At 41.5% G+C, this 25,480-nt stretch overlaps 1 protein-coding gene across 12 annotated transcripts in view; it reads right to left on the reverse strand.

Annotated features, from left to right (window-relative positions):
* Positions 1 to 7,195: 7,195 nt before the first annotated feature.
* Positions 7,196 to 25,480, reverse strand: part of LOC125042713 — a 31,674-nt gene continuing 13,389 nt past the window's right edge. For 9 of the 12 annotated variants that reach the window (XM_047638533.1, XM_047638534.1, XM_047638539.1 and 6 more), the window contains one exon: positions 8,469 to 12,848. In XM_047638533.1, the coding sequence (XP_047494489.1) occupies positions 8,553 to 12,848 (4,296 nt within the window). In that variant the 3' untranslated portion in view covers positions 8,469 to 8,552. Of the gene's footprint in view, positions 7,534 to 8,468; positions 12,849 to 22,409; positions 23,448 to 24,499 lie in introns of those variants that run through there. The other 3 variants (XR_007116374.1, XR_007116377.1, XR_007116376.1) reach the window with 3 other exon arrangements.

Consider the following 25,480-nt stretch of genomic DNA (forward strand, 5'->3'; position numbering starts at 1 on the left):
CACATATATAAAGTTTTTAAAGTGCAGATGACGGAATTATATATTGTGTTGTACTGTCATCTATAACTGTAGTACCAGTGTGGTTGCCAGACTGTACCCAACCCCATCAAAAAAGTATATCAATTTTGTCATTATCCTAATGAAATACAAAATGCCTTACTGAAGATGTTGGCATCTTGTGAGTAAATTCGTCTACAAATGAATTTCATCTGATTGATAGTCTAACAGAAATTACCCTTTTTATGCACCAAGATGCCGAGCCACATGGGAGTCATCAGTCAAGACGACTGATAATCACAGCAGGTGACAGGCAGCTAATAGTAAGAGAGGTAAGGGAAAGAGAAAGTATATAGAAAATAAATAATAGGCAGATAATAATTAAGAGTATATATAAGAAAAAAAGGGAGGAGCTGCTCGGATGTTTATGTTATGAATGTGCTTCCCGCAGTGCATAGACAATACTGGTAAGTACAAACCGCAACTAGTACAGTGTGCAATGGCATATATGTTTAAGGAACGTTAAATTTGCTTCTTGTGACTAAAATAAATTTCACAATTCATGTGAAATCTATTAATTGATGATTTTCCTGTGTGTAAAACCTTCATGACTCCTTTTAATGTAGTTATAATAATGATAATTTTGGCTGTTGTAAAGGTAAAGTTTTTTTGTTCCAAGTACAACGGCAGGAGAATGGCTCTGTATCACAAGAAACATCTGTAGATAGAAAGTTACACTGACTTAATTATCTATTTGTTATATTTGTATTATTGAAATGTATTTTACTCACTGCCATTATTATTGTTGAATTAATAAATTGATTTTTTTTTATCTTGTTTACTGTCATAGATTTATTGTCAAGTTTAATTTTTTTTTTTTTTAATCTTTTTAAAGATCTAAATTGGCGCTGAGTTTAGTTCTTAAATATTATACTTATTGGTAATGTTTTTTTCCATTAAATATATATATATATATATATATATATATATATTTGTTACATGTGTAAGTTTGATCATCATAAATAAAAGAAGAGGAAATATTTTACTTAAATACATACATCCTTCTCCGTGTTACTGTTTGTAAACACACACACATACACACACACAAGAACTTATACGCAAAGCTTGAATGAAAAATAAGTGCAAATGTACATCACAAGTCAATTTGCATGTATTCATATTTTTACATATAAATGACCGCCCTATATGCGCAATGTGCTATATGAATAACAAATAGGAAGTGCATGAAGACCATCAGCTAATGGAAAACATTTGATACTCAATGGCAACACTCCTTACATGTAACTGCGTTTGAGAAGAGGGCGGTAGTTTATTGCCATGTACCCTCACCGTGAGTAATTTTATTTATTTTCATTATCCATAACTACTACAAGGGATGCAAAACCCATTTGTTCTCCTTGCAACAGCATGCAGACTGTCAGAAATTACTGGGCAGTTTAAGTGGATCCACAGCAGCGGTGTTGGGGAGTTGACTGATGCCACATATATGGGGTATGCCTACTTGGAAATCTTGGACGAGATGTTTCTAGCATCCGTGAGGGTCATGATGTTCCCCGATTCAAAGCCATTTTACCTCGTCCAGGATAACAGCCTTTTCCACACGAGCAGTGTCGTAAAGATGTGACTTCGGCAACACCTAGAAATAACGCTGTACACTATCCACCCAAATCACCAGATCTCAGTCTCACTGAGAATGTTTGGGCAGAGACTTCCCTTGAGATCATACCCGCAATCGTCACATCGTTGTTACCCAAGCAATTACGGCATGGGAGCGATTGCGCTCTGCAGACGGACGCCAGTTAACAGCGGAGTTAGTGGCATCCATACCACTAGACTTAACAGCATTCACCAAGCTGGATCTATACAGGTATAAATAGTAAAAAAAATAACAATTGTGTCCCTTGGGGGCTAACAGTTTAGGGGGGACAAATATATATTTTTTTAAATATCCTTTTCTCAAACCTTGTATGTCACTACAAATGTCGATGATATATGTATACATGTATGTACGCATATGTTTATACATATGTAGATATAATTCTATCTAGATGTAAAAATGTATGCATATTAATTAACACACACACATATATATCTAAATATAAATATATGTAGATGTATATATGTATTTGTATTCATATATACCTATATTTCTTTATCTAAACATACACACACTGTCGGATGGGCCTGGTGGTGTGGTGGTTTGGTTTGCGAAGTTCTAGCTTCGCCCGGGCCTTCTAGATATGGCCCGGCCTGTGTCAGCTTTTTACGACTGTCTCATTGAGTTGTCTGACACTCGGTGCTTACCGTGGCGGCGGGATTGCCAGCAAGCGTTCCTGCCGCCATGGTGTAAGCATTTCGCATAGCCTCTTTACCAGCACGGCGGCTGTTGTGGGCGGTCCATGTCTCAGGAATTGTGTATGGTCACAATTTTCTAGGTAGTGGACTAGTGTGGCGTTCGGCTCGCCGCAGTGCTTGCAGCACCATTCATCGCGTTCGATTGTTGGGATAATCTGCCATGCACAGTAGTAACCTAGGCGCATTCTGTGAAGAATGACTTCGGTACCTCAGTTGCTTACTTCAGAGAGTGCCAGTGGTTCATAGCCTGTGGCGTCTGAGTACCAGCTGGCCGAAGGGGAGGTTCTCGTTTCCTCTCTGTGGAGCTGCCGTAGGAAGGTACGACCGACCAAGGCACACTTCTCCATAAGTAATTTTTGGCTCGGTTTTATCGTCATGGGATTTGGGGGCATACCCCTGCCAGCGACGGCTAGTCTGTCAGCAAGCTCGTTCCTGCCGATGTGGCTTGGGACCCAGTTGATGATAATTCTTCTACCCTGAGCAAGAATTCTCTGTGCCATTGTGAGAATCGTGATCAGTAGGTAGATGTTGTCTGTGGGTGAGCTGTGCTGAAGACAGTCAATGGCTGCCCTGGAGTCTGTGTGTATGACCATGTGTCCTTCCCTTAGGGACGCGTGGCCTAGGGCTCCCATGATTGCAACTGCCTCTGTCTGTAGCGAGGAGGCGTTGTCTGTTACCCTCATGGATTGCGTGGCATCCCTAGCTGCAAAGCCGGCGCCTGCAGTGTGGCTCAAGGGATCGACCGATCCATCCGTGTAGTATGTTCTACTACCTGGAGGAGTGATGGCTGCAATGACCCTGTGGGCTTCTGCCTTTAGGCTAGGCATGGGGTATAGGCTCTTTTTCATTGACAGGCTCATTATGTTGAACTCTATCAGGCTCAGTGCCCACGGCGGGGCTTCGGCAAAGTCGGGGTGGGGGGAGTCCATGCCCTTAGCAAGAAGCAGTTCTTTGAGCTGATGGCGTATCAACACCCTGGCTGTATGAGACAGCCAGGAGTTGTTTGCAACGAGCTCGTTGTCTTGTTCGAGGCATCTGACTAATTTTTGTCTTAGGCTGGTGTTCCTGGGAGCCTGGATAACCTTTGACAGGAATTGTGTTGCCGTTAGATCGATTCGTGAGTCCAGGGGGAGAAGGTTTGCCTCCATCAGGAGGTTGAGGACCTTCGTCCACCTCGGGGCACCCAGAATGATACTGGCAGCTTCATTTTGGACTGTTTCTAATTTGTCTGTGTGCTTTTTCTTTGCAGCAATTAGAGCGACTGAGGCATAGTCCACAATGGGCCGGACAGCATGTACATAGAATGATCTTAGTACTTTGTGTCTGGCCCCTATGCGTCTCCCAGTCATTGCTCTCATGACTGACAGTCTTGCTTTGGTTCGGTCAACCAGGTACTGGACCTCCTTATGGAGGGAGAGGGTCCGGTCTATCCTTACCCCAAGGAATAGGTAGTCCTTGACCCATTCTAATTCCACTCCCTGGATTTTCAGTCTTGTGCCTCGAACTCTCTGTCTCAGAGCCATGGCTTTGAATTTGGCTGCAGAGATCTTTAGTCCTGTCCTACAACACTCCTCTGACACGAGGTCCAGACAACGCTGGGCTTTATTCTGGCTGCGTGGTCCAGTGGAGGTGATAGCGAGATCGTCTGCATACGAGATGATCTGGCACCCCACTGGGAGGTTTATGTTGAGGATGCAGGACATTGAAGTGTTAAATAGGGCTGGACTGAGAACCCCACCCTGTGGCGTTCCATTTTCGAGCGGCATGTGCTGCGATAGATGACCCTGGAATTAGACATTGGCAGTCCTGTTCCTGAAGTAGTCACCAATCCAAGCCAAGAGCTTTCCTCTGATTCCCTTCTGGATCAGGCTTTCCTGAATGGCAAGCGGACTTGCCAGTTCAAAAGCCTTCTCCAGGTTAAGGAATACCACCACAGCTGGGCCCTTGCTGATTGTGCTTAAGAGCGTGGCTATGCTGTGTGCTGTGCCCATGCCCCTTGTGAACCCGTGAAGGTGTTCGTGCGGGGGTTCCGTTTTCCATTGAAGCCGGTTTAGTACCATCCTCTCAGCCGTCTTGGCCAGGCAGCTGAGCAGAGAGATGAGGCGGTACTTCCCCGGCTCCTTTGGTTTTGGGTCGGGAACTATGGTAGCCCTCTTCCAACTCTGGGGTAGAGTGGAAGTTTCCCAGGACTTGTTGAAGAGTTGCAAGAGTGCACGCTCACCTGCTAGTCCTAGGTGGGAGATAATGGGGTACGAGATCCGATCAGAGCCCGGGGCTGTGTTGGAACTGGTTTTATAGGCTTTCCTTAGATCCCTCAGAGAAAAGATAACGTCTGAGTTATCGGGTTCGGCTGCCCTTTCTCTGATCTGAGCGTGTCTGTCTGGCTGTAGATGCTCTTGTCTTGCCCTCAGCTCGGCTGGCAGACTGTTGCTGCTCGTTCTCGCAGAGAACTCGTCCGTCAGTCTGTTAGCCTCTGCTTGAGGGTCGTGATGGGTGCACCTCGGGGCTGAGCGGCTGGTAGCTCGCTTGACCCGTTGCCACAGCTCTGAAAGGGTGGTTTGGTGGTCAAAGGACTCACACCATTCCAGCCACTTTTCCTGCCTGACTCTGTTAGCAGTTTCCTTGGTATCCGTGACAGCTCCCCTTAGGAGGGATAAGTTGTCAGGGGTTCTTTGCCTTCGGAATAGTTTTCGGCACATGTTTACCCTGTGGTTGACCTCCCTGATCTCGTCATTGAAGTACCAGGCGTCTTTGTGACTTCTGGACCCAGGCCGAGTTTTGGGTATGGTCTGTGAGGCTGCTTCATTAATGGCGTTTAGCAGGCTAGCTTCGAGCACTTCCACATTTTTGCTTTGTGGGGGATCGTTGCATCCCAGACAGAGGGCCAAGGCGTTTTGAAACGCCTGCCAGTTGGCCTTGTCTGTTTTCCATCTTGGATTCGGTCTTAGGATTTCGGCTGGGCCAGCATCCATGAGGGTAGTTATAGTACCGTAATGGTCACTTGTGACGGTCTCATCGACACACCAGCCAATCCTCCCCACCAGAGTCGCAGTGGCCAGGGTGAGGTCTAGGACCCCTCCTCTGACGTGCGTTGGCTCTTGGGTGTTGAGGAGAGCGATCTCAGGGAATGTCTCTAGCACGTCGGCTATGTGATAGCCGGCCGCATCCGGTGCCCGGCAGGGAGCCAGGATGGGGTGGTGTGCATTGAAGTCTCCCCCTATGATCACTCGGTCGTGTGCAGCAGAAGCACAGACCTGGCTGATGTCTAAGCTTCTACAGCGTGGCCGGCTGTACACATTGTACAGTTTGAGGGGTCCCCCGGCCAGGTGAACCTCGACAGCAAGGGATTCAACATCGTCTCCACAGTGCGATGCATCGGCTATTACGGAGCAGGGGATTGTTGCTCTCACAAGGGTGATCAAGCCTCTCTTGCCAGGTGTTCGTGGCAGTGTGAAGGCATGGTACCCTGAGAAGCGAACAGTGTCCACTGTTAATGTCTCCTGGAGCATGACAATGTCAATGTTCCTTGATCGCACTACTGCTTGGAGAAAAGCGTTCTTTGCAGAGAAGCTTTTGATGTTCCACTGCAGGATGCTTAGATGGTGTGTCATGATGTTACTCAGTGATAGTTACATCAGAGACATCGTCGGAGTCTGACAACTCCATTGCGAGGTCCTCGCTGGTTGAGGGCTCCTCGTCTGTTGTCAGGCTATCCTTGGGTCCACTGGGGGGTGGAGAGCCTTTGGTAGCTCTGACTTTGGTTGGTTCGGCTTTTCTCTCATGCTTTTTCTTGGCTGGCCTTGCTGGCCTTGCCTGGGCAAGGTCAGCGTGATCTGGCTCTGGCTGCACAGGTTCAGCCTGTTTTGGCTCTGCCTGTGAAGGCGTGGCCTGGTTTGGAGTGGGGAGGGGAGTCTCGTCCTGGGGTGAGGGTGAGGCTGGTTTTGCTCTAGCCAGCTTTCTTCCCTTCAGGGCTGGGACAGTCTGGGTCATTGTCGTCATGGCGACCGAAACTGCCTTCTCGGCCTCCTCACTCGACCTCCCCAGGGCTGTTGCTACTCTTGTGACAACAGCAGTTAACAGGAGAGTCATATCGTCCTCGTCAAAGAGATGATCATCTGTTGGGGAGGTTTTTGTGGTGCTCTTAGAAACTTTTTTCTTTAGTTTCTTTTTCTGCACCTTTGGCATTGTCGGAAACTCCTTTTTGTTGGAGACATCCGGTGTCGGCTGGGGGGCGGCTTCCTTCCTCTTAGGAGGTCGGGAGGCCTTTTCGCTTTTGTTCCTTCCCCAGACATGGGTGACCGGTGGGGCAGGAACAAAGTCTGGTCGGTTTTGAGCAACCTCTTGTCGCCTGAGGGCCGCCTGTTTCCTGACAGAGCAAGTCAGGCTCCAGGCATGATGTTTCTTGGCACAGTTTGGACATTTGGCTGTTGTGTCCCTCTTTTCCTCTTTGTATGCCTTGAGGCATACCTCTGTGTTGTGTGCCTTGCTACAGACACCACATTTAGGCTTGGCTGTACAGTTAGCCTGGTGGTGGCCGTATTTCTGGCACTTGAAACACCGAAGTGGTTCTGGCACATACGTTCGAAGGTTGTAGGTGCCCCAGTTACCCAGATCAAGGGTAGTGGTTGGGGCACCTTTCATGGTCAACAGGACTTGCCTGGTTGGGGTCTTCCCCTTCGACATTCGGGAAGCCTGTACGACCTGTGGGTGTGAAGCGATCAGCTCCACATCGTACGAGACTGAGAAGCCAAGTAGCACCATCTTGGTTCTCCTTTCCTCGGGATGGGCCTGAACGTCAGCTGTTTATACTAAATACCAAAAGAGCGTCTTCTAGTTTATTTAGCATTGTACACTCATTTTCTCAAAACTGATACATGAATAATATGGTATGATAGCATTTTTGTTAGCTTACTAATTGCATAAAGGTATTTATTTTTAACAGGAAATTACAGACAATAGATTCTATTTGCATCCTTGAGGCCCCGATTAATTCCTCTGGGTAAGAACGCTCTAGCTTTGGATATCACGGGCTTCCTTCAGCTCCCAGATTTCGCACAGTGAGCCGATTCGGCCCAGATACCAAGGTTTACGGCCGAATGTGCCCGTACACAATGCCATTTAAATGATCCCTTTACCTTCTCTTGAAATGTCTGATGGATCCTGTTGAGATGCAAACATCTAAGGTTTTCTATTACATTAACTCAAATTGACAGGTATGGTATGTATATACAAACTATGAGTTTAATGTTTTTACATATAGATAGCTACATTTGTAATAAGTCACCAATGAGCCAATTACGAGTACTGCCTGTTTACCCTTTTCCTTGATTTTCGAAAACATTTTACATTATTTTATATTGCTATTACTGTTTATATTATAGTAATTATAAGGTCTATAATAAAAATAACACCATCGATGTTCATAATGTTAAAAAAAAATTAACAATCTTATTCCCGCCAATTCAAGGAAAGGTGAAATCAGGCAAAGTCATAAGAATTACCAGTTGACTCCTTTGTGGCTAAGCACTAACAGAGCCATGTATGTGCAGACATTATAATATTATTAATAATAATAATAATAATAATAATAATAATAATAAAATGAGCATAACCTTTTCCCGGCAGATTAAGTTAATAGGGCAAATTTTCAAAACACAAAACTATTATTGTTGATATTGAAATGCACTTATATATTTGACAATCAAATATACAGTACTTCTATTTATACATTTTCTGCCCGACACTACCTATATTTTTTTTTTTTTTGCAAATTAAGTCTAATAACCCAAATGCTTGAATGATTGCCTAAATTATATCAATCCTATAATACTTGTATTTTTTGTTACAGAAGCTTCTGGGCCATTTAGGAAGATTGAAAAACTAACCCCTGTGAACTTGAACAAGTATTCATAAACTGGTTTATTTTCCTGGGTATTACGAGATAAACTAAAAGTACTATTGTCTTTCTCTAATGTTTGGTATGGCTGGTCGTACACTATTCACACTCATAATACAATGTTAGCTATTTCATACCGTCTATATTATATGGTAATGGTATATAACATTTGCAAAGAATCTCGGATAAAGATAACGTACTGGTTTAAGGTTTTATTTATCAAGCATTCACCTAAGCATACATCATAAAAATATACTAAAGAATTTTATAATCTATATAATGTCTATGCTTTATTTAGAGAAATAAAGAAATCTGGTAATTTTGGAAACTCTTGCATGCTTTTACAAACATCTGCAATGTTCCAGAATTGATCACAATATATGTTCAAAAAGAAATTTCTCATATTTACTTCAATGTTGTACAGTACTGAATGGTTTTCACTTGTCCACACAGGTCTACTAAGTGAAGCAAGCATGTCATAGAAATCATCAAATAGATTTTTCTTTATCACCCAGACTTGCATCCACTCTCTTAGATAACATTCGAGTTCCATTCTCTTATTGTAGTCTTCACTTTCTGAACACTCAATGGTTTCTTCTGGTTCCGTCTTAACAGGCGTTTCCCATAATGGTTCATATTTTTCATCAAATTCAGATTTAACATCATTTACATATTCTTCTTTAATATTCACAGCTTCGTAATGCACTGACTCGTCTTCATTAGAAGGCACCTGCTCTTTTTCTACTGCGCTTTGGTCACTACTGACTTGGCTTACTGCAACACTAGTCTCATTTACTGTTGGATTTACCGTTTCATATACTTTATTCTTTTTTGTTCTGGGATTTTCGTGATTATGATCATCTTCAGGTTTTCTTTTATTATTTGCCTGTATATTTATATCCTTTTCACTTTCACATGATTTACCATCACTATTTTTGTGGATAATTTGGCCGATGCTATCACTTGTTTCTCGGTCTCTATTTTCATGGTCTAAAGAAGTGTTCACTTTACTTTTATTTGTTTTTACTGTTTTATTAACTTTCCATTCGTGATTATGATCATCTTCAGGTTTTCTTTTACTTATTCCCTGTATATTTATATCCTTTTCACTTTCACATGATTTACCATCACTATTTTCGTGGATAATTTGGCCGATGCTATCACTTGTTTCCCGGTCTCTAATTTCACGGTCTAAAGAAGTGTTCACTTTACTTTTATTTGTTTTTACTGTTTTATTAACTTTCCCAGTCTTTTTCTCTGCTCTTCTTTCATTCCGTATTTCATGTTTTAATAGACTCTTCAAAATGTTAATCTCTACTTCCCTATCTAACGGTTTGAGTAAATTCCTTTTATCTGACTTTCTAATAACAGCATGTTTATTAACATCATTTTTCTGTACAATTTCATTCATCTGCTTCATTTCCTTTCGGTCTTTCATAGCTTGCTTATTTTCTAAACATTTTTTTTCTTTGGTTTCCTTTGTTTTTTCACTATTTGTTTCTTCCTTATCTTGTACATTCATTTTCTTATTCATAGACATTTTTTCATTCATTTTTTCCTTAGGCTGGTCACCCTTCTCCGGAAGTTGCTTTTCTATGGTTCCAGTTCCTTTAAGAACTTTTTCTATTTTCTGAACCGTTCCTTTACTATTACTTGGTCTTTCTGTATTTCCTGTTTTCCCTTGCACTTTACTGTTTCTTTCTTCTAAGATAGAGCTATCATCTTTACTACCTTTTCCTTTTACGTTTTCTCTCAACTCTCTCGTTACTTCTTTATTAGGATTATTTTTTTCGTTCCATTTCAATTTTTCATTTTTATTCAATTCTATATCCTTGCCTCTTATTTTTTCTGTGCTGTCTGCATGCTTCCTTTTCCTTGCATTCCCTGAACTCGAATCAGCCTTTCCTACATTTTCTGAACATTTAGTCTTTTCTAGGGTTTCCCTTGTGTTATTCATTCTAAAATCACTTTTGTTAGATAATTGATTCACTAAATCCTCTTTACTGGTACCCTCAGTTATTTTTCTGCCATCTTTACTGCAAATCATCTGTTTAACTTGTCCTTTGCTCAAGATACAATTTGTATTTTCAGATTCATCTGTGATACTGTTTAAATTAATTAAAGTTCTAATGCTCTCTCTAATATTATCAATGTTCTCACTATCCAGATCATCTATTTCAGGATTTCCCATGGTTTGATTATCACAATATTTACCTGGTGTATTTCTGACTTCCTGTACTCTTTGAGGTACCTCACTTACACTTTCCTTGCAATTAACTTTCAATATTGGTGGAGTACATGATGCATTCCTGTCATTTCCATCTCTTCCTGCCATCTTTTCTGTTGATACTAAAGTCTTACAAATAGTCACTGGATTTACTTGACTTGTAATTTTATTTTTTTGTGTACCTACATATCTAGGATGTGAAGTCTTCAATTTGAAAGCATTACCTACATTTTGGGGATGAATCACTTTAGAATAAGTATTGCCATCTTTCTGATGGGTTTCCTTTGAAGTGGTTTCCATATAAGCCATCTTAGAATTAGCTTTATCCTTTTTAAGACTATCCTTTAAACAGATGCCACTTACCCTCTGGGATATAGTTGAATTTGTGTCATCTTTGCATGTCACCATGGAACTATTGTCATCTTTACGAGTCACCTTGGAATTGGTGGCATCGTTTTGAGTCACCATGGAATTGGTGTCATCTCTGTGAGTCATGTTGGAACTGGTGTCATCTTTATGAGTCACCTTGGAACTAGCGTCATCCTTGTGAGTCCTATTGGAACTGGTGTCATCTTTGTGAGCGACCTTCGAACTAATGCTACCTTTGTGAATCTCTTTTGTATTCTTGTCTTGCTTCTGGGTCATTATGGAACTGGTAGATTCTTTGTGAGTTGTCTTGGAATTGGTGTCTTCTTTGGGAGTCTCCCTTATACTGGTGTCATCTTTATGAATTGTGGAACCTGTGCCATCTTTGTGATGAGTCACCTTGGAACTGGGGCCATTTCTGTGAGTCTCCTTGTAATAGGTATCATCTTTGTTAGTCACCATGGAGCTGGTGTTTTCACGAGCCATATTAGAACTGATGTCATCTTTATAAATCACCTTCGAACTAATGTTACTTTCGTGAGTCACCTTGGTATTAAATTTCTCGGTAACCATAGCACTGGTGGGCTCTTTATGAGTTTTCTTAAAACTGGTACCATCTTCATGAGTCACCTTGAAACTGGTGTAATCTTTGTGAGTCATATTGGATCTGGTGTCATCTTTGTGTGTCACTTTGGAACTAGAGACACCTTTGCAAGACACCTTCATACTAGAGCTAACTTCAGGAGTCACAATGGTTACCTTTTTATGTTTCTGGGTCACCATGGAACTGGTGGATTCTTTATGAGTTGCCTTGGAACTAGTGTTATCTTTGAGAACCATCTTAGAACTGGTATCATTTATGTGAGTCACCTTGCAGCTGGTGTCATCTATGTGAGTTACCTTAGAGCTGGCATCTACACAATTTCCTTCTAACTGATGACCAACTGGCCTGTTCTCCTCTTGTACTTTAATATACAGGGCATCAGTTTTGGTTGCTTTCGCACTTTCGTTTTCTGTTCTTTGATTTAAGAGAATCTGGCTCTCTTGCAGCTCTTGTGATACTATAGATTTATTAGCTCCAATACAATTAGATTTTGAATGTATCCTAGTAGCATCTAGCAGTCCTTGACTATTAGCACTCTGAACACTTTTTCTAATATTAGTAGTTGACATTTGTGGTATAATTTCTTGGCTTATTTGCACCTGATTAGCTATTTTCCTTGGTACAATTTCTTTTAACCAACAGCCTTTGAGGATATATGACTTGTTACTATCAAGAAACTTTGACAGCCCTGGTGATCGTTTCACACAATTTTTGTTTAACTTCATCTTTGCATATTTACAATCTGTCCAATGAACAAGACCATATTTAAAAGGTCTTTCACTATTTATACTATTTGACTCTGGCTCAAAATCAAAATTTTCACTTGTACTTGGAATTACTCTTTGATTTAAAGTTGACTTTTCATTTTCCTGATTTCTAAACAACTGTATTTCATTGTAATTATATTGCTTATTTTTCAATTTGTTTACAACAGAATCTCCACTATGTATATCCCAATCTCTTTGTGCAGTATCACTAGTATTGATAGTATGGCTATCTCCTGTTCTTGAAAAAAGTTGACTTCTCACAATGCCATTTCCTGAAGAGCCCGGCATATCATTCCAAGCCGTGCTTTCCTGGTACTGGGTTGGTCCTCTGCCCATTGAGAAATTACTGCTATAGGTAGTTTCAGTTTCAACTGCACCTGACACTTTATAGGAATCATATTCAGGTGGAGTAATTCTAGGGTCATGTATCCAACCACTATTGTTTCCAGGGTTCTGAGAATACCTTTCCCAGGAATGATTACTGGATCCTGCATGATCTCTTCTGGCTTGAAATTTGTGAAATCCGTTTTGCACATTTTGTCCATATCTTTTGACAGATGACTTATCGAAGATCAAAGTTTTCTCGTCGAAGCCTCTCCCCCTTCTTTCTACAAGCTAAAAGACAAAAATTAAAAACATAAAATGAATATGTGCAAATCCCAAAATTTAATCTATATATACTATATATATACACATTAGTTTTAGATATATAATGCATTATGTACATGCCTATATACACATGTGAAAATATTTATGCATGAGTACAAACAATATGCACAAATATTTATCATATACAAAAGAGCACTTAGAGAATTGTACTATGTACTTAGTATCTGCATGCAAGACCTAATCATACACATAAAACATATATATACATTTGTATATGTGTATATCAAGTATCTCTACGTTAACATATATATTTATGTACATATATATATTACATACATATATCACTATGTATATATATATGCATAAATGTATTTTTATGTATATACATGTACGGATATGTAAATGCATATGTATACATGCAGATATGTATGTATATATTGAGAGAATGTGAATATGTGTGAATATGTATGAACATATATATATACATATATATATGAATGAGTATGTGTATATATACATATATGTATATTCAAATATATGTAGTGGGTATTTACAATACGGGGGGAACACCACAGACAAGCAATATATATATATCAAGAAGCCTCCTCTATAATAAAAAGAAGAGACTGGGTCTACCTTATATAGTATCTACTATTCCTCAAAAGATCACCTTTTATGGAGAGCAGGAAGCTTTTACATTTGTGTTATTTTTCTCATAATTATTTTAGTGCATGGTAAGTGAAAATACCATGATTAACAAATGTGACAATTGCAGTTGTCTCATACGGGATCATACTGTATAGTGATTCCCTCTTAAAAATAATAACTTCCGAGCAACTGAGGATTTGGGAAATAAAAAGGGAGAAGGAAAAAGGGTAGATGGTACTAATGAAAGCAAGGACTCACAGGTTAGCCATTATCTGATATTTTGAGCCTCCTTAAAGTTCATTTGGTATATATTAAGGATTTTTTATAGTAAATTTTATACATTTCCTTGGAAATGTGACCTTTGCATAGCATGTATAATGATTAATAATTATTTTCAATTCTTTACCATGTAATAAAACATTTTTAGCCCAATGCCAACGGGCATGATGTGTACGTGACATGCTCACTTTGAGTTACATGATTGTCTTTACACATAGATGGCTACACTTGTACTAGGTCACCAATGAGCCAATTGCGAGTACTGCCTGTCTCGCCCGTTTCCCCTTTTCTTTGATTTATGAAATTATTTTACATTAACTTATTTTGTTGTTACTAATGTTTATAACATTATAGTAATTATAATGTTTATAATAAAAACAACACCATCTATATTCATAGAACTAGTAAAAAATATTTTTCTTCCCACCAATTCAAATCAGGTAAGATCACAAGGTCTACTTATTGACTCCTTTGTGGCTAAGCACTAGCAGAGCCATCTATGTGCAGAGACATTTCACAAAATTATAGAAAATGAGCAGAGCATTCTCAGCATTTTTTATTCATTTTCCCTGGAGGCATTGGGTTAACTAATAAATTAAGGAAATTGTGCACTGAATTCTACAGCCTACTATATTAAACTCAAAAGTTAAATCATTATTTGCAAGCCTAATTAGAAGAAATTGTCATTAACCATATTGTACAAGCTACAATGTTATGAAAATTTGACATATGCATTTTTTTTGGCTAAGGTCTGGACAAGAATTCAGTTGATGATGGTCAAAATTGAAAAGCATTGATTTGTGAATTTGTTACTGATCTCAGGTTTTATGTGGCCCGTGTTATAATCATCATCCTTACCAGTATCCCCTTAATCATTATTAAAACAATGATGATATTGATAATGATAATGATAGTGAAAGTGACGATAACCACCACCAATATCATTATCATCATCCTTATTATCATTATAATTATATAATTATAATGATTATTTCACTATTATTATAATCACTGTTATTATCATCATCATCAGGTGATGCAACATGTACAAAGATAATGTTGTTACCATAATCATTAGTATAGCTAATTAAGAGTTTTAACCTGGACAGTAACAAGTGAACAAACATTTAAAACCAGTGTTAAAAATGTTTTGCACATATCAATGGGGTTCTTTTAAGCAGCATGTTGCATGTCTTTGTTTATATTGTTATTTTTTAGACAAATTAACATCTTCATTAAAACTTTTTTAAATATATATTTAACTTAGGTCAGATCTGCGATATTGTCATACTGCTTTCATGCAAAAGATCAGTCCCACTTGGCTGGGCTTAAAATGTTTGTAGAGGTAGAAATAGTAGAAGAATGTGGATGGGTGGAGGAAAAGCGAGTGATGTAAATGGTTAATGGTTAAAGGTTAAACGCAAAATAAATGTGCTAGACATCTAAGGTCATATAGCACTATAGTTAATTTTAGTGAAGGATGGTTGGGTTAATGATTAGTTGTTAAAGCTGGGTTAAGGAATTGGTGAGTGAATGGGTTAGGGTCGGATGAGGTAATGTAAAGGGGTTAGAGCAAGTGAATGCGTTTGAGGAAGGAAAACAGGTTGTCAAAGCAGAAAGTGTGAGATTCTGTAAGGATGTCTGATAAGTTGGGATGTCTATGTAGGGAGGACGTGGGCAATAGAATATGTGGGACTGAAAGACGAACATTCGGAAACCGCGAATGTTCCAATGAAGGATAATTATACTTTCGTTGATTTACTGGCAAAGATTGCAGTGCGTGTTGGAGAATTTGAAGGGGAAGGTGCTAGAGGGTGCGATAAAGAATGAGGTTGGGGAGGTGGTGTTATATCAGGAGGGGTGTCGGGAGGTAGAGGGTCTGGGGAAGAGGGTACTTGTGACATGAGGGTTTCACGTGTGTATGCAGGAGGGATGGTTAATGGTTAATGGTTAAAGGCAAAATAAATGTGCTAGACATCTAAGGTCATGTAGCACTATAGTTAATGTTAGTGAAGGGTGTTTGAGTTAGTGATTAGTTGTTAAAGCTGGGTTAAAGGATTGGTAAGTGAATGGGTTAGGGTCGGATGAGGTAATGTAAAGGATTAGATCAAGTGAAGGATACATATGCGTTTGAGGAAGGAAAACAGGTTGTCAAGGCAGAAAGTGTGAGATTCTGTAAGGATGTCTGATAAGTTGGGATGTCTATGTAGGGAGGATAGGTGGGAGAAAGTAGAGATACGGGCTGCTTCAAAACGTGGGCATGACAATAGAATATGTGGGACTGAAAGAGGAACATTACATAAGGGACATAGGGGTGGATCAGATTGTGACATTAGATAGGAGTGTGTTAGACGGGTGTGGCCAATGCGTAAGCGGGCGAGGGCCGTCTCCCAACGTCTGTTCCGATTGAATGGAGCTGACCAAGAGGAGATGGACATTTTTACAGTATGTAATTCATTAGTGTGTAGACTTGACCAAAAAGATTGCCATCGATTATACAAGAAGGTCTTAAAGTGTGGGTAATAATCCGTGACTGGGATATGTGAGAAACGTGGTTGGTTTGATGTGGACATAGCAGCGTAGCGTGCTAGAGTATCTGCTTGTTCATTGCCGGGGATTCCAACATGGCTGGGTACCCAGCAAAATTTGATTGTTTTATGACGTGTGGACAGGTAGAACAACCAGTTCTGGATCTTACAAACAATGGGGTTGGTCGTGTGTATTGACTTTATGAGGGTTAATGAGTTACGGGAGTCAGTAAAAATTGTATAAGAGGAAGAGGGTAGTGATATATGTGTTTTAAGGCAAAAAGGAGAGCATACAGTTCTGTAGTAAGGACAATGGATTCAGGAGGGAGGGGGTATTTGAAAGTACGAGTTGGGAAGATTACTGCAAAAGCAGCACCGGAGGTGGTTTTGGAGCCGTCAGTGTAGACGGGAATACTGGAGGAATGAGTGGAGGCATGGTCAAGGAAATGGGTGAGAAGGACAGTAGGAGAAATATTTGATTTTGGTGGGTTAGGGTAGACAGAGGAGCAAATATGGGGGCAAGGTATAAGCCATGGAGGGACTGAATGGACAGAGAACGGGAGGAATCGGAGATGGGGAAAAGGGGAATAGGAGAGGAGATTATCCATGCGAGTGGAGAAAGGAGTAGGTAAACATGGAGAAGAAGCAAAGGTAGGAAGTAGGGATCGTGGGATAGTTTAGTGAGGGGAAGTTGGTGGAATCGAGCATAACATCGGAGAGAGAGGAGGGCACGGCGTCGAGAGAGAGATGGTATGCCTGATTCAGTGTACAGGCTCTCAACTGGAGAGGAGCGGAAGGCACCTGGGGCTAAGCAAAGACCACAGTGGTGGATTGTATCAAGGTGAGCAAGGAGAGAAGTTGAGGCAGAGGAGTAGATAGGGCATCCATAATCTAGAGTGGAGAGGATTAAGATGACATGAAGATGAAGGAGAGTTTTTCGATCTGAGCCCCAGGATAAATGGGATAGGGTTTGTAAAATTCGGAGACGTCGACAAGCTTTTTCTTTGATGTAAAGAATATGGTCTCGCCATGATAGTTTGGAGTCAAAAATGACGCCTAAGAATTTACCAGAGGAATGGTGTTGAAGTGGAGTGTCATATAAGAGTGAAGGTAGAGGACCTACACGTGTGCGAGAGAAAAGAATGGAGAAAGATTTGGAGGTAGAAAAGCGGAAGCCATGGTTTGTGGCCCAGGAGGAAACTGATGATATTGCAGATTGAAGAAATTGGTAGAGATTTGGTATGGATTTGCCAGACTCATAGATGGTTAAATCATCAACATATAGTGATGACCGGCCTCCTGGTGGTAGAACTAAGGCAATGTCATTTACAGCAAGAAGGAATAAGGTGGTACTAAGCACACTGCCTTGTGGGACACCTTCAATTTGAGTAAAGAAAGAAGATGTGGCAGAGGCAATTTTGACCTGGAAAGTGCGTTGGGAGAGGAAAGACTTTATGAAGACACCCATATTTCCACATATGCCTAGAGAGGACAATTGCTGGAGAATATGGTACCTCCATGTCGTATCATATGCTTTTTCTAGGTCAAAAAACATAGCTAGTATGGATTCATGGCGTGCAAATGCGGATGTAATATATGTCTCAAAATGAGCAAGGGGGTCAGCTGTGCTTCGGGCACGGCGAAAACCAAACTGGGAAGGTGAGATAAGATTGTGGGATTCAAGATAACACATTAAGCAAAAGTTAACCATTCGCTCTAGTAGTTTGCATAAGCAGCTAGTAAGTGAGATGGGGCGATAGTCTTGAGGGAGGGTACCCGATTTATTGGGTTTTAGGAAAGGGAGGATAAGAGCTTCTCGCCAATGAGAAGGAAAATTTCCTGATGTCCATATGTGGTTGTAAGTTGTTAATAGGAAGGATAATGAGGAAGATAGGAGTTGTCGGAGCATACGGTAGTGAATACCGTCAGGGCCTTCATGAGTGTTGCGGCACGATTTTAGGGCAGCATTGAGTTCAGAGGAAGAAAAGGGAGCATTATAGGACTCAGCAGAGGATAGGGTGAAGATAATGGGGTTACGTTCCCTGATGGTTTTAATAGAAGAGAAGTGTGGAGAAAGGTGAAAGCCACTACTGACCTGGCTGAAATAGTCACCTAGTTCATTAGCGACTTCGTGAGGATCAGAGATGAGGGTATCTCGAATATGGAGGACGGGGGCTGGATGGGGGGGATGTTTGCCTGATAGTTTATGGATCCGGCGCCAAACATTCGAGATAGATGTAGAGGATGTAATTGAGGAAACATAATTTCGCCAGCTATTGGTTTTACTATTTCGGATTGTACGACGAAAACAGGCAGATGCTCTTTTAAAGGAGATAAGAGCTGATAGTTGATGAGGGGTACCTCGTTTGTAGCGGTAACTGTTCCAGGCTGCACGTTTTACACGGAGTGCTTTAGTGCAATCAGAATTCCACCATGGAACACATTTGGAGGTATAGGGTCTTGAGGTTCGAGGGATAGCTGTTATGGGCAGCTCTTAGGAATGTAGTTATGAAAAATTGTATCATTTCTGTTACGGATGAGAGGGATGGAGGGGTATGAATAGTAGAGAGTGAAGTGAAAGTATGACAGTCAGCTCTATCAAAGCACCAGCGTGGGGAGTTGGGAAGTGGTACATATGAAGTTGGAGAAAGGAGAACTGGAAAGTGGTCGCTATAGGGAAAGTGGTCTAGAACTGACCAGTGGATATCTAAATGAAGAGAAGGGGAGCATAGAGAGAGATCAATGCATGAATAGACTGCGTGCGTGTATCAAAGTGTGTGGGGCGATCTGTATTTAGAATAATAAGTTCAGCTGTGGATAGGAAGCGCTCTAGAGCTCGGCCACGGGTGTTGGTGATAGAATTAGCCCAAAGAGTGTGGCGGCAGTTAAAATCACCTACTATGAGGAAAGGTGATTGAAGTTGGGAAATTAGGTTATCAAAAGCAACAAAGTTAATGGGGTGGGAAGGGGAGAAGTAGACTGAAATCACTGTGATCCAGCGGCGAAGAAAGATACGAATAACTGTACAAGGGACAGTGGTTTGAAAGGGAGGTATGACATAAGGTGTTTTTTGGTTAAAAAGTATAGACGAGACATAAAGGGAGTGTGGGGAAGAAACAAAATGGAAATTGGGGATTGGTATTGGAGATTGTGTAAAAGTTTCTTGGAGGCATATAATGGATGGGTTATAAGAGGAGAGGATATGTCGGAGGTCAGGTCTGTGAGAGCGGAAACCGCGAATGTTCCAATGAAGGATTGTTATACTTTCGTTGATTTAGTGGCAAAGATTGCAGTGTTTGTTGGAGAACTTGAAGGGGAAGGTTCTAGAGGGTGGGATAAAGAATGAGGTTGGGGAGGTGGTGTTGTATCAGGAGGGGTGTCGGGAGGTAGAGGGTCTGGGGAAGAGGGTATTTGTGACATGAGGGATTCACGTGTGTATCCAGGAGGGAGTGGAAGGGATAGAGGGGATGGTGGGAGGGTTAATACAGGTAGGGGTGGAGTCGGGGGGGAGGTGGGTTTTGTTGGGATGTGGTAGGAGGATTGGGTGTAGGGAGAATATGAGTAGGAGGAGGATGGATATCGGCAGTCACTTTGAGTGTGGAGGGAGCGGGAATTGTAAAATTTGAGGGTGGATGAGTATCAGTTTGGGATTCTATTATGTAGTTCTGGATATCTTCAAGAGTTTCTGTAATGGGGTTGGTTGTAGAGTTTTGTGAGATAAAGGTTTTCTTGTGAGGGGGGGGGGAAGATAAGTCTGGTATATGATAAATAGGGGCAAAGGAAGGTGGAGGTGATTGTGAGGTAGGGGAAGAGGGGGTGGAACGTTTATTCTGTCTGCTGCGGGTAGTGCGGGGAGGGAGAGGGGAAGGTGTTGGGGCTGTAGTAGAGATTGGGGTGTCTGGATTTAGGATAGCAAAAGAATTTGATTGGGTAGAGATTGGAGTGTCTGGGTTTAGGATGGCAAAAGAATTTGACTGGGGAAGGTAGGAGGTAGATGAGGGGAAGTTAGATGGAGGGGGGTTGGGTTTAGGAGAGGGTGTAGGAGCTTGGGAGGTAGGGGGATTGGCAGAGTGAGCGACATTACTGGAGTAGGGGGTAAGAGAAAAGCCTTGTCGACGTGCTTCCTGTCTGGCTTCACGTAGAGTGAGTCCAAGTCTGAATCTGAGAGTTTCTACCTCAGACTCAAATTTGTAGGTGGGACAGCCTCTATAAAATACATTATGGGGGCCGCCACAGTTTGCACATGTGCGTGATTGTGCAGAGCAATTTGATCGAGTATGGCCAGGTTGGGCACATAGTGGGCATCTGGCTGTGGAACGGCAATGTTTGGCAGGATGTCCTAAATGCCAACAATTTTGGCACTGACGAGGAGGTTGGTATGGTCGGACAGGTAGGGATTCCCCACCTGTGTAAACATTTAAGGGAAGGTCATGTCTACGGAAAGTAATTTTGGCAATGTTGATGGATTTCTTACGATTTCCTCTGGGAGGAATGGAGTAGCATTGTACATATGTTGCATCATAGTCTGTGAGACAAGCGAGTAAGTCCTCTCCACAATCTGACCATTCTTTGTCATGGATTGGGCAATCTGTTGGGGAGATAGAGACAGTTCCAGTGCAAGTATTGAGGGTTGGATGAGGTTCTGTAGGGATGGGATTACCACATAGATCGGTTAGTTTTGATAATGCTATAGCTTCGTTTTCAGTTGTTACTGTGACGAGACGGGAGTGGTCGCGTCGGCTATGGAAAGAGATTTTACCTACTTGTTTTTGGAGGCATTGTTGGAAGAGGAGGGTGTTTTGAGAGTAGGGAGCTGTGGGAGGGATCACAAAAAATCGGTCCCATTTGGCTGGGCTAAATAGGGTATTTAGGATTCTTGTAGAGGTGGGGGTAGTAGAAGTGCGGGGACGTGTGGAGGAGGGAGTAGTGTTGAGGGGGGTAGTGTTATGGGGAGGTGGGCAATAAGGTTGTAAGGTAGTAATAAGGGGAGATGGGGTGGTTGATGAAGAAGGTTGTGGAAGTAAAGGTGTTGAAGTTGAGCATGTTGGGAGAGTAGAAATGTCTCCTGGGGGTTGGTTGTTGATTAGGGTTGATACTGTACTAGTATGCATTGATGATGGGGGAGTTGTTGCAGTGTTCGGAGCCGTGGTCAAAGGAGAGCTGGGATTGGGGCTATTTGATAAAGGGGCAAGCCTCATTGCCCCTAAGATTTGGGTTATGTCTTCATTATTGGTCATGATAAGCCTGGAGTATGATGGGGGAAAAAAATAGTCCACCCCTCAGGGTCCCCTTGAGGGGTAAGGGCCAGGTATGGCAGGGGAATACCGTGCCCATGGTTCCCTCAGGCCGTTCAGGACTGACATATAGTCAGCCTTTCATCCTTTCAGCACGGCTCTCACACCTTAGGAGGTGGATAGTAGAAGGGATTGGTGAAGAAACTGAAACGAAAAGTATGAGTGGGAAAAAGGACTATGCAAAATTAGTTGAGTAGATGGCTGAGTCCCAAGGTTGAGGAGTTCCCCATCATTGGGTCTCAGTCTTCGTCTCCTAAGCCCCCCCACGACAACAACGGGCAAAGGATTGGGGGGGGGGGGGAGTGATGTAAAGGTAGTACTAAGGGATAGACAATAAGGATGAAGAATAATGATGAGGGAGAAGGGACAGAAAGTGACAAAGACTGTGCAGATCTAGTGGAGGGTGTTGGAAGAGAGAGATATGGATGTTTTCTGAAGGTTGATAATGCCCTGGATAAATGATTGGGAATGGGTCAAGATGTCAAAAAGCTATGAGGAGTGGGTAGCAGATGCAGTGGTCAGAGCCAGGATTCAGGAGTTGGGAAACCAGATTAAAGTTAATTTCAGATATGCTAGCTGATAAAGAGCCAAGCATCAATGCCCCTCTGGGGGAGAAGAAGAAGAAGAAAAAAAAAAAGACCATGCAAAACTGGCTGAGCCAGGGACTGAGGCCGCAAGGTAAGGTGATGCACATTAGGCCTCAGCGCAACTCCTAAGCCCCTCAAGATAACAGGCATGCGATAGGTAAGGCTGCAAGTAAACTACATTAAAATTTCAACTAATGCTACTTGGAATAGGAGACAGCTGTAAATACTTACCCTTCATTTATTAACCAGCTAATCCTTTACAACTCTCTCAATATTTTCTTTGCCAGGTAAGTGACAAAGAAAATACTGAGAAAGTATCTTTCCATTAACTTGATTATTATTTCTCCTAGTATATCACTTCTTACTGAACAGAGTTTCTAGTTTAGCTTCTCACTGCACTGGTACAGATGGTAATTTTTTTTCATGAGATTTCTGCATTCCTCTGAGAACTAGGTCATATGGGTCTTTCAGCTAAGAGAAAATAGCAGTCAATGCTTCTTCACATATGAGGAAAAGGCAGTCCTTCATTTTTCAAAAAAAAAGTATATCATTGTCTCATTTCCTTTTGGCTGTGTCTTCTTTACATTGTCAAAAATATGGCTATTAGAATCTAGCACTTTACTTGGAGATGTAGAAGAATTACCATGTATCACACTGCATTTATGCATAAAGATTATGTATAGCTTTTTGAAGTAAACACTGGTACTGGCCTCGCTAAATAATTTCAGATATCTTGTAAGAGACAGAAGTGAGCACATCACACACTGTTTTATTTGGTCTTGATCATCATTAGCTCACTGGAGGAAAGAACCTGTATACTGATCAAATGTTCAAGAGTTCAAGCCTGTCTGGTGCTTCAAGTAATTAGGGCCCAAACTATTTCTGGCACACAGGGAGAGGCAGCGGCCTACTTGGTCAAGGCAAATAATTATTTGATTATCTTCAATCAGAGAGTAGTGTTTGATGCTCCTTATAATGAGTAATAAATAGTTATCTTCTTTACCACCTTGCTATTTATTTTGGATACTAATGTTGTACAAAAGCTTGAAAATAAAATATCACTGAGAAAAAATTCTTTACTATTTTGGAGAATCAGCTCTAATTCTTTCCTCTTGTAAAGTTTGAAGTACCATTTCCTAATTTGATTTTCTGCAACATGTTCTCATTGTTGATAGCCTTTTCTCAGACTTTGCATAGACTTTCAGGTTTATAGTAATCTGCTTTTCAAGATGGGATTTGCAGCTTAGCTCACAGTAGTGGTCATTTCATCTGGTCATTAGAGAGAGGGGAATCCTAAAACAATAAACATGCGTGGATGAATCACCATACTATTATGGATAGTTCATCTTACTAAACAGATGTTGACAGGTGTTAATGGTTAATGGTTAATGATTAAAAGCAAAATAAATGTGCTAGACATCTAAGGTCATGTAGCACTAAAGTAAATGGTGATGAAGGGTGGTTGAGTCAGTGATTAGTTGTCAAAGCTGGGCAAAGGAATTGACGAGTAAATGGGTTAAGGTCGGGTAAGGTAATGTATAGGGGTTAGATCAAGTGAAAGATGTATATGCATTTGAGGAATGAAAACCGGTTGTCAAAGCAGAAAGTGTGAGAAGCTGTGGGAGGGATCACGAAAAATCGGTCCCATTTGGCTAGGCTAAATATGGTATTTAAGAATTTTGTAGAGATGGGGGTAGTAGAAGGACAGGGGAGTGTGGAAGAGGGAGTAGTGTTGAGGGAGGTAGTGTTATGGGGAGGTGGACAATAAAGTTGTAAGGTAGTAATATGGGAGGATGGGGTAGTTGATGATGAAGGTTGTGGGGGTAAAAGTCGAACATGTTGGGAGAGTAGAAATGTCTCCTAGGGATACTGTACTAGTAGGCATTGAGGAGGGGGTATTAGTTGTAGCGTTCAGAGCCGTGGTCAAAGGAATGCCTGGGGTCAGGGAATCGGGCGAGTTTGAATTGGTGGAGCTATTTGATGAAGAGGCAAGCCTCATTGCCTCTAATAATGGTATGGTTAATGGTTAAAAGCAAAATAAATGTGCTATATAATATTGGTATAACATCTTCATTGTTGGCTATGGTAAGCCTGGAGTATGTTGGGGAGAGAAACGGTCCACCTCTCAGGGTCCCTTGAGGGGTAAGGGCTAAACAACTAAAGCAGGGGAATACCGTGCCCATGGCTCCCTCAGGCTGTTCAGGACTGGCACAAAGTCAGCCTTTCATCCTTTCAGCACAGCTCTCACACCTTAGAAGGGGTTGGTGAAGGGACAGAAACGAAAAAGTAAGAGGGGGAAAAAAAAAAAAAAAAAGACCATGCAAAATTTGTTGAGTCGAGGGCTGAGTCCCAAGGTTGGGGAGTTCCCCAGCATTGGGTCCCAGCCTCCGCCTCCTAAGTCCCCCCACGACAACAACGGGCAAGGGATTGGGGGGGTGTTGACAGGTGTTTGAAGGGGAATATGCATTCCAAAAACAATAGGAGGATGCAGGAAGTTGGTAAGTTCTATCCAGTCCCAACTCTGACCTCAATGCGCTGATGCTGGTAATGAATCATGTTTGAGTCAGTTTATAAGATATTCTATTTAGGTATACATAGCATCATTATTAGACTGGTTGGACAGTGGTTGACTGATGCTTATTGACTCTTTTTTGGTACAAAGAGAACACATGGCAATAAATAAAGAAGGTAATGTAGACTCACAGCTGTATTGCCTAAGGGCAGGCAACATTTTTGATACAGGAATTTGTTGGCAGTATGCCTGTCATAAAGTTAAGAGGGTCTGGCCTGGTGCAAACCCAGAATCTTATGATACTAAAGCCAGCACTATTCTACTGAAATATGGCAGTCTACCCAGGTCAGTGTCCAATGATTAAAACACTGGCCCATCACGGCAGCCGAAGGAATCACAAGTCAAGTCAAAATTTATATATAAATATACGTATGTGTATATATCTGTGTGTGTGTGTGTGTGTGTGTGTGTGTGTGTGTGTGTGTGTGTGTGTGTGTGTGTGTGTGTGTGTGTGTGTGTGTGTGTATGCATTTGCCTCGTCAGCCGACATTTTGACACAGAACCTGACGTCTCTCAGTGCCCTCACTATTTGCTACAGACTCTGCCTCTTCTATTTCCGGAGAGTGTCTGTGATGTATGTATGTCTCTCCCTCTCTTTTCTTTTTTTTTCTTTTTTTTTTACATCATTTATCATAATATTTCTGAGTCTGCTGACCCATGCAATGTTCTTATATCATTATTTCAGTGTCTGAAAACAGTCTGTAAGTTATCCTTAGATCTGGGATTCACT

The sequence above is a fragment of the Penaeus chinensis genome, chromosome 32 (assembly GCF_019202785.1).
Source record: "Penaeus chinensis breed Huanghai No. 1 chromosome 32, ASM1920278v2, whole genome shotgun sequence".
Taxonomy (NCBI): Eukaryota; Metazoa; Arthropoda; class Malacostraca; order Decapoda; family Penaeidae; genus Penaeus; species Penaeus chinensis.